Below are 11,058 nucleotides of genomic sequence, written 5' to 3' on the forward strand. Positions count from 1 at the left end.
TGGAGGGGAGTAAAAAAAAAAAAAAATCACAACTTTTCCAAACCGTTTTTTCATAAAAAGATACTTCGCATCATTTCGAAGGATGTGGTGAAAAACAAATAGAAAAATTCCAACTTATGTAGTCTTCTTGATCGGAAACTCCTCCCGGAAAAAAATTTCCTCACAAATTTCTTTATAATCGTAATCTATGCCATTTGAAAGGTACTTGTATAAACTTTTATTAGAAGGTACCCATTTTCCTGAAAGTTATTAGGAAAAAAATGGGATCGTGTAAATTTTCCCCAAATCCTCTCCCCACCGCTTTCGAAAATATTTTTCCCCACAAATTTTTTTGTAATCGTAAGGTATTTGTGCGAAATTTCATTGAAAGATATCCATTTTCCAGAAAGTTATGAGAAAATCGGATCGTGTGAAATTTTCGGAAGTCCTCTCCCCACCCCTCGGTTCATTTGCACAAATTTTGGTTTTCAAATTCGTTTACAACACATTTTTTTTGTGGGAAGGGGGGGGGGGGAATTAAATATTAACCTGGTCTAGTATCTATTGCAACGCTTTAGTGGAAGACTTTTTATGTAGACGATCGACGCTACAGATAATAGTAGCCAAATACCCCTCAAACCACTTCATTACCGTCTTTTAAAAAGGAACAGTGGAGACATGGTCCTGGGTTCTTTGCATAGGGAAGAAATATGTGTGTGTGTGTGGTCCGATGGAGGGTAAGTTGAAACTTCGAAGTCTATCAACACTATTCTTGTTAATGGATGATAAATATGTACTTTTCAAAAAGTATCAAGTAAATCCTTGAGTTTAATGTAACATTGTTTTTAGTATAACCTCGACATAAAAAGCCATATACATATACATATACATATATATATATATATATATATACACACACACACACACGTGCGTGTATATATGTAAATATGTGTGTATACATCACACAGTATTTGTGTATGAACGTGAGAGAGAGAGCGGAGCGGAATTATTAACAAACACTGTTATCATTGATTTCAGTAATCTGATAAAATATATATTAGGAAATCTCTATCCTTGTTGTCGTCATTATGGTCAAGCTTTAATCCGCTCTCATCTCTCAACTCGCTTCTCACCTAATTTCAGAAGTTACCTCTACGACTACCCCTTATTACCCAGCCACTCGTATCTCGCACAGTGCAGCCCATCTACCATGATAAACAAACCACACGATGCTACTGACGTACTTTCGTCGATGTGTAAAGAAAACGACCTGATGTCATTATAAACTAGCGTCACTCTGACGTCACACCAGTATGTGTGCCTCTGGCGAGACAAAACAACACATAGATATATATATACGTTGTACGTACATATGTATGTATATGTGTGCGTTTGTATGTGTGCGTGCGCGCGTGTGTATTTGTTTATATATATTAGTACATCATCATCCGGTCAAGTTTGCTCGGATATATATTAATACATACATACAAACAAACATATATACATGCATACATACATACATACATACATACATACAAACATCCATATATATATATATATATGGATGTTTGTATGTATGTATGCATGTATATATGTTTGTTTGTATGTATGTATTAATATATATCCGAGCAAACTTGACCGGATGATGATGTACTAATACAATTAAACCTTGGGAGAGGCATTATGCCGGTAATAAACACACGCACTGGTTCAGTCCTTTATTAATTTATATAGTTTTTTGTTAAATTATTTCATTGCACTCTTGCAATCTCTTCAGTAACTTGTCTCTCCACTTCCATTTATTTTGAATATATGATCTGGCGTTGTTTTGGCGTTGTTTCGAAACTGTTTGGTATGAGCATGTGCGTGTGTGCAAGCTCGTATGTGTGCACGCTCATATGTGTGCACGCACTTATGTGTTCGTGCTTATATGTAAGTATGTGCGTCCATATGTGTGTTTGTAACAATTTCGTTTATATCAGATCAGATAGAGACTTTTTAATTAATTTATTTACGTTCATATTCCGCATCATATGTGTGAACAACACATGCAACCACGGGCAATTGTAAGGCCCTCATCTACGTGTATTTGGTGTTTAAAATTGGTTGCGTTTCAGTTATGAGGACCGACTCCTGTATTTGTCGCAAAGATGCGTCACCGGGGTGTCTAGACAGGATTTCTATGTTAATTCTGTCCAGTACACCACCATGTTGTTCTTTGGCATGCTGGTAGAGCACCGAGGTTTGTTTTTGATTATTATAGTCCCTCCAATGTTCGTTTACACGCTCAGCCAAACTTCTTGCCGTCTCACCTATGTATGTGGTGTTTCTGTTTTTACACTCACCATCCATACAGCTTATTTTGTAGACTACATTTCTGGCTTTGCAGTTGGCACCAGGACTATTTTTGCACACAATGCAACTCTCCTCAACACACCTTGTTCTTCTGAAGGGATATGTTTTACATATTATTGATCTAATTGATCTCCCTGAAATACACATACGAAAGATGTACTAATATATATAAACAAATACACACACGCGCGCGCGCACGCACACATACAAACGCACACAAACACACACATATTCGATGATTGTATTTCAGTTTCCGTCTACCAGATCCACTCACAAAGCTTTGGGATTGAACCAGGAACCATGTGATTGGGAAGCAAGCTTCTTACCACACGATTACGCCTTGTATATTTATATATATATTAATACATATATGCGCGCGCGCGCGTAAAGATCCAAGGTGAATATGGTACTTAAGTTTAGGCACCAGAATGGTATTATCCATACAATTCCAAAATAGGTGATTAAAATCAAAATAAGCAACAAGGATATCCAAAGTTAATGCAGTACGATCGTTTCATGCGACTCCATTTATTTCAGCAATGTGAACATATATATATGATATAAATAATATATAAATATATGCATATATACATACATATATGTACATACCTACATATATATGTATATATATATATATGCATATGGGTATAACAAAAAAAAACGTGAACAAAATGAGAAACAAGAACATAAAAAACAAAAACATAGAAAACGAACTTTTTCGAACAGCGAAAGGAACAAATAGAGAAATGAGACAGGCAACATAAAGAGTATACCCCTTCATCAGTTGTCCCCTGTTTTATCTACTCCGCATTTCGAAGGCAAGGAAAATACGCGCGACTTCGTTGAAACAGTCCTTCCCGCAAAGCAAATTAAATAAAATTTGGGATTTTTTGCGAAGTGTTAAAGTGGTAACAAAAACAGAGCAGTGAGAAAAAAATAAACAGTAAAAACAAACGGTGAGGGCTGTTAAGCCAAGGCGAGGTGAAGTGGTGAACGCTGGAAAAACAAGCTTTGAGAAGAGGCAGGCAAAAGCACGTCTTGTCTTTAGGAAGGATATATATATATATATATATATATATATATATATAGGTGCAGGAGTGGCAGTGTAGTAAGAAACTTGCTTCCCAACCACATGGTTCCAGGTTCAGTTCCACTGTGTGGCACCTTGGTCAAGTGTCTTCTGTTATAGCCTTGGGCCGACCAAAGCCTTGTGAGTGTATTTGGTAGACAGAAACTGAAAGAAGCCTGTCGTGTATATATGTATATATATATATATATATATATGTGTGTGTGTGAGTCTGATGTTGGTGTGTTTACGTCCCTGTAACTTAGAGTTTCGGCAACAGAGACCAATAGAATAAGTACTAGGCTTACAAAGAATAAGTCCTGGGGCTGATTTGTTTCACTAAAGGTGATGCTCCAGCATGACTGCAGTCAAATGACTGAGACAAGTAAAAGAATATGTATCTACGTATAGTCATTATCATCCAATCTTCTATGCTTGTATGATGGTGATACTTGTTTACAACTATCATGATATCAAAGCACAGATACACACACACACACACATACACTCACACACACATGCGCATGCATACATACATGTATATGTATCTACCTATCCATCCATCGATCTATCTATCTATCTAGCTTGGACACTAAACTCTGCTTGTGACGACCTGTTGAGGCGAGGGAAATTGAAATCAAACCAAATTCAACGACTGGCACCCATGCCAACCTTTCCTTCATTAGACACTAAACTCTGTTTGCGAAGACCTGTTGGGGCAAGTGAAATCAAAATCATAAGTGAACCAAATTCGATGACTGGCACCCGTGCCAGTGGAGCGCTAACAGCTCCGTCTGAGCATGATCATTGCCAGAGCAGCTGCCTGGCTTCCGTGCCAGTGGCATGTAAATAGCACCATCTGAGTGTGATCGTTACCAGCGTTGCCTTACTGGCACTTGTGCTGGTGGCATGTGAAAAAACATTCAAGCGAGGTCATTGCTAGTGCCGCTGGACTGGCTCCTGTGCAGGTGGCACATACAAAACACCATTTGAGCATGGCTGTTGCTGGTACTGCCTGGCTGGCCCTTGTGCCAGTGGCACGTAAAAGCACCCACTACACTTTCGGAGCGGTTGGCATTAGGAAGGGCATCCAGCTGTAGAAACTCTGCCAGATCAGATTGGAGCCTGGTGCATCCATCTGGTTCGCCAGTCCTCAGTAAAATCGTCCAACCCATGCTAGCATAGAAAGTGGACATTAAACAATGATGATGATGATAATATATAAGTGATGATGATGGATTCTTGTCATGAACGATGAATGAGGGTTCACTAAAATAAAGCATTAATCATGTTCTATGGACATGAATGTGTCTCTTGAGGCTTGCTGGTGTCTTGCAAACCTTTTGGCAAATGGAACAAGTTGAGGACTCAATTTGTGGATCATTCACTATGCGTTTTCTCAAGTGGACGACTAGGCCTGCTTTGCTTTGTTCTACAAACCACAATGTATATATTTACTTATATTATATATATATATATATATATATATATATATATATATATATATATATGTATGTGATGTGTGTGTGTCTCTGTTTGTCCCCCTAGCATTTCTTGACAACCAATGCTGGTGTGTTTATGTCCCTGTCACTTAGCGGTTTGGCAAAAAGAGACCGATAGAATAAGTACTAGGCTTACAAAGAATAAGTCCCACGGTCGATTTACTCGATTAAAGGCAGTGCTCCAGCATGGCCGCAGTCAAAATGACTGAAACAAGTAAAAGAGTAAACGAGAGTATATATATATATATATATATATATATATATATATATATATATATATATATATATATATATATATATATATATATATATATATATATATATATATATGTATGTATGTATGTATATATATATATATATATATATATGAGACAAAGTTATAACAGATATAGGGGATAAGAAGAGAAGCAGGAAAAAGAAAGTTTGCAAGCAATTGTGTAAACAGCAATGTAAAAGTAGGTCTGTAGCAGCAACAGTATCGATAATGGTGTCAGTAGTAGTGTGGTGTTTGTAACAGTTACACAATGCCTTGTTATATATTTTTCAGATGAGGGAAGGGTGAAGTATGAGGTTCTTAATCTACTGCATTTGCCCTGTTACTTATCAACTCCACCCTCGTTATCCAGGAAGAATAAAAGGCTAAGTCGACCTTGGCAGGATTGCTGGCCCACACTTTTCATCGCCACCCCCCACTCCATGTGATGATGAAGAAGAAGACGAAGAAGAAGATGATGATGATGATGATGATCTTTTATTTGTGACCAGAGTAACAGATGAGTGAGACAGTTATAAAGAGGAACTTGAAGTATGTGGAATTTACATAGAAAATTGGAAGAAAAAACCAAAAACCATTGGTTTAGGTGTGGCTGTGTGGTAAGAAGCTTGCTTCCCAACCACATGGTTCTGGATTCAGTCCCACTTTGTGGCACCTGAAGTAAATGTCTTTCCATTATAGCCTTGGGCCAACCAAAGCCTTTGTGAGTGAATTTGATAGATGGAAACTGAAAGAAACCCCTCGTATATGTAATTATTTATATATGTATGTATATATTTATGTTTGTGTCTTTGTGTCTGTGTTTGTCTCGCCACCATTGCTTGACAACCGATGTTGGTATGTTCATGTCACCATAACTTAGCAGTTCAGCAAAATCCTCTGGAACAAACCTGCCTAGTCTTCCCAAGAACGTCATTGCACTTGCCTGCCACTAAACCTCTATAGGACGCTAAAATGGAATTTCCACCAACCACATTGCTCAACTGATGGAGGACTGTGAGTGTCAGACAACACTCTAGGTACCAAGCATCCTGCCTTGCTCTATACTTGTTCCAGGACTGCAGCTCAGTCAAAGAAATGGGTTGTAGAAAAGCAAATCTGACAAACAGCAACACACCTGCTCACCATCAAGAAAGTGCTGGATATGTTGTAGTCTCAGTGCATATCTGTGCATCATCAGACACACCATGTCCAGTCCTCCATTCAGCAGGGGTTGACAACAGATGCAGTGCCTGACTGGTAGAGTGTGTCCCTTCCTCAGAAAGCAGAAGTATTTGTGCTTTAATTTGGTCAGACATAAACTGTAAACTTGGGCAAGGCACAATGGTCAAGCGATAATGTTTAATGGAGGCCATATATGCATTTACCACCTCTGCTTGACCTTTCAAAGATAGTTTTTTTCTCCACCCCTTATGATAATAATAATAATAATAATAATAATAATAATAATAATAATAATAACTTCGAACTTCCTACATGAACTTCTAACTTGTTGTCTCTTGAGGTCTCTGGGTGAGACTTGGATCCAACTTGTACAAATGCAAAGCAAAAGTCAAAAATAAAATGATAATAATAATAATAATAATAATAATAACAACAACAATAATAATAATGATAATAATGGAGAAAGAAATGACAGAAAAATTTAAGGTCGAGTACTTGTGCAGACTGAGACTGGTCCTTAAGTTGAAAACAGACGGAATAAGATCAAAGCTATCAACACTTGGGTAGTTTCACTCCTTAGATATGGAGCAGGGGTACTCGCACGTACAATAGATGAACTAAACAGCTTAGACAGAAAGACAAGGAACTTGCTAACTAGATATGGGTCACTCCACCCAAAAAGTGACACAGACAGACTGTATGTACCAAGAAAAAGAGGGGGAAGAGGACTTATTGGAAGTAAACACAGCATTAGAGCAGAAGAAAACAGCATAGCATGGTATGTAAAAAATTCCACAGAACCACTATTACTAGTGGTAATAGTAAGAAGGTCAGGCTTGTGTAGATTAAAAGATTGCAAAGATAAAGGATTATACAAGAAATTAGTAACGAATGAAACTGAAAATAGGTGGGTAAAGAAAAGAATGCATGGTCAATTTCATAGAGATGTTGAAGATAAGACAGACAGAGAAATAAGATGGCTGTGGATGACTAAAAGTGATTTAAAACTGGAAACGGAGGCTCTAATCTGTGCTGCCTAAGATCAAGCACTGAGAACAAACTACATAAAATACAGAATAAACAACACAGCAGAAAGTGATAAGTGCAGAATCTGTGGACAAAACGGTGAAACTGTATGACATATTACCATCCAATGTATGCCCACTAGCCCAGAAGGAATATAAGAGACGCCACAACAATATAGTCAGGCTTGTCCATTGGACACTTTGCAACAAGTATGGACTTGACAGAGCAAAAAAACTGGTATGACCACAAACCTGAAGGCATTATCGAAAATAGAAATGCAAAGATCCTATGGAATTTCATGATTCAGTGTGACCATGAAATAGAGAATAGGAAGTCAGACATAGTCTTAATTGAGAAAGAAAACAAACTATGCTGGATCATAGATATAGCATGCCCAGCTGATAACAAGGTATGCGATAAGGAAGAAAGAAAAGTCAACAGATATGACAGGTTTGCTTGAGAAGAAAAGCAGTTGTGGTCGATGAAAAAAGTAGCAGTAGTACCAATAATTGTCATAGCCCTGGGAACAGTGAGCAAAAATCTCGAGAAGTACATGGAACAAATAGGGGCTGCAATAAGGGTGGAGCACTTGCAGAAAATAGCACTGCTTGGAACCACTCAAATACTCTGGAAAGTGCTTAGTTCACTGGAAGCTGTGCAAAAGCAATAATAATAATGATAATAATAATAATAATAATAATAATAATAATAAGTTTCAACATCGTTAACTGGTCAATTACTGAAATATGTAATGTTGACAGAAAAATACGAAAACTGTTGACAATGCATAGAATGCACCACCCTAAGGCAGATATGGAACGTCTTTATCTGCCAAGAAAAGAAGGAGGCCGAGGACTTCTACAGCTGGCATTATCAATGAAAGTAGCCACAATTGGCCTAGACACCTATTTGAAAAACTCTGAGGACTGGATGCTAAAACTTGTCTTAAAATATGAAAGCAAGAAAACATCTTACTCAGTAACAAAACAGGCAAAGGAATATCTAAGTGAATTCCAATTGCAACAAATTCAAGAATTAGACGAACTAGAAACACCTGCAGAAAAAGCTAAGCGCTTGAAAACCCGTGCTAAAATTGCTGCCTTAGCTATTATGACTGAAAAATGGCATGGAAAACCTCTCAATGGCAAATACCCAAAGAGAGTGAATAATGCAGATATTGACAAAGCCCTTACCCACCAATGGTTAATGGCCTCTGGCTTGAAATCAGAAACAGAGGGGTTTATCATAGCAGCCCAAGATCAATGCCTACCTACAAAGAACTACCAGGCCAACATATTAAAGAACGGTAGCTCCCCATTATGTCGTATATGCCAACAACAAAATGAGACCATCGATCATGTTGTCTCCATGTGCAGTCTGCTTGCACCTACAGAGTATCTCAACAGGCATGATAGAGCTGCACAATATATTCACTGGGTAATATGCAAAAACCTGGACTTGCCCCATGATAAAAACTGGTGGGAACACAAACCACCCCCAGTACTTGAAAATGATCACATTGCACTCCTCTGGAACTTCACCATTCAAACTGACAGAAAGATAGACGCAAATAGGCCAGACATCATACTGAAAGACTTCAGACAAAAATCATGCCTCCTCATTGATATGACTGTCCCAATCGATATAAACGTATCTGTCAAGACCTACCAAAAACTGAGCAAATATAAAGATCTTGAAATAGAAATTAGCAAAATGTGGAATCTGAAGACGAAAACAATACCTATTGTCATAGGTGCCCTGGGAATGACAGCGAAACGGGCTGATTACTACCTAGCTCAGATACCAGGAAACCCCAAAATGGCTGAAGTTCAAAAGATAGTGCTCATGGGAACTGCCCATATCCTACGTAAAATACTGTCTATGTGATCTCAAATTTTAAAGCAAACATAATTTTCTTATGGTTTCTTAAATATTCACTAGAACAAAACTGTACAAATCCAAATATATGGTACCCTAGGCATAACACCTACATGAACTTCTAACTTGTTGTCTCTTGAGGTCTCTGGGTGAGACTTGGATCCAACTTGTACAAATGCAAAACAAAAGTCAAACATAAAATAATAATAATAATAATAATAATAATAATAATAATAATAATAATAATAATAATAATAATGATAATAATAATAATAATAATAATAATAATAATAATAATAATAATAATAATTTGTTTTGACTTCATTATTACAACTTATATGACTCAATACCAGTACCATCTAGCTGGGCCAAACTCCACTTACACGGACACTCTAACAATGATTTAGAGTAGTTTCTTACATTTAACCCAAATTCAAAATTCTGGTACCGTGCACTGCTGTTCACTGTAACATGAAATATGTTTGTATGTATGTACATATGTATGTATGTATGCATATGTATTTATAAATATATATTTAATATATTGTTGTATTTGGGGATGGTCATGTTGCCAGTTTATATATATATATATATATATATATATATATATATATATATATATATATATATATATATATATATATATATATACATGTATGTACATATATATGTATACACACACACACACACACACACACACACACACACACATACAAACACATATATATATATCCAAATCAGATTGGAGCCTGGTGTAGCCTTCGGGCTCCACCAGTCCTCAGTTCAATCGTCCAACCCATGCTAGCATGGACAGCGGACGTTAAACGATGATGATGATGATGATGATATATATATATATATATGTATATATATATGGATATATGTATATGTGTGTGTGTGTGAAGGCACACCCTTAGCAGCTAGGGCATTCGGTTCACGATCGTGAGTTCAATTCCTGGCGACGCATTGTGTCCTTGAGCAAGACACTTTATTTCACATTACTCTAGTTCACTCAGCTGGCAAAAATGAGTAATATCTGTATATCAAAGGCCAGTCTTGTCACATTCTGTGGCATGCTGAATCTCCCTGAGAACTACGTTAAGAGTACACGTGTCTGTGGAGTGCTCAGCCACTTGTACATTAATTTTATGAGTAAACTGTTCCGTTGATCATATCAGCTGGGACCCTCATTGTCGTAACCGACAGAGTGCTCCAATATATATGTATATATATCATTATATCATTTTATTCTTTTATTTGTTTCAGTCATTTGACTGTGGCCATGCTGGAGCACTGCCTTTAGTTGAGCAAATCGACCCCTGGACTTATTCTTTGTAAGCCTAGTATTTATTCCATTGGTTTCTTTTGCCAAACCGCTAAGTTACAGGGACATAAACACACCAGCATCATTTGTCAAGTGATGTTGTCAGGGAACAAACACACACACAGACAAACACACACACACACACACACACACACACACACACACACACACACACATAAATATATATATGACGGGTTTCTTTCAATTTCCGTCTACCAAATCCACTCAGAAGGCTTTGGTTGGCCTGAGGCTATAGTAGAAGACACTTGCCCAAGGTGCCATGCAGTGAAACTGAACCTGGAACTATATGATTGGTAAGCAAGCTACTTACCACACAGTCACTCCTGCACATTATATGGATATAATGTGTTTATATATATATATATATATATATATATATATATATATGTATATATTTATGTACATATGTATTTATATATATATATATATATATATATATATATATATATACATACACACACACACATAC

General features: G+C 37.1%; 1 protein-coding gene across 4 annotated transcripts in view; it reads left to right on the forward strand.

Moving 5' to 3' along the window:
• The first annotated feature begins 546 nt into the window (after positions 1–546).
• The window catches only part of LOC149137048 (uncharacterized), a 162,670-nt gene continuing 152,158 nt past the window's right edge, over positions 547–11,058 (forward strand). For all 4 annotated transcript variants that reach the window (XR_016237891.1, XR_016237889.1, XR_016237892.1 and 1 more), the window contains exon 1: positions 547–716. Coding sequence is in view for 1 of the 4 variants with exons in the window: in XM_089339580.1 (XP_089195706.1) it covers positions 710–716 (7 nt within the window). In the remaining 3 variants the exon portion in view is untranslated. The remainder of the gene's footprint in view (positions 717–11,058) is intronic.

Source organism: Octopus bimaculoides, chromosome 2 (assembly GCF_046866305.1).
Source record: "Octopus bimaculoides isolate indiv1 chromosome 2, ASM4686630v1, whole genome shotgun sequence".
Taxonomy (NCBI): domain Eukaryota; kingdom Metazoa; phylum Mollusca; class Cephalopoda; order Octopoda; family Octopodidae; genus Octopus; species Octopus bimaculoides.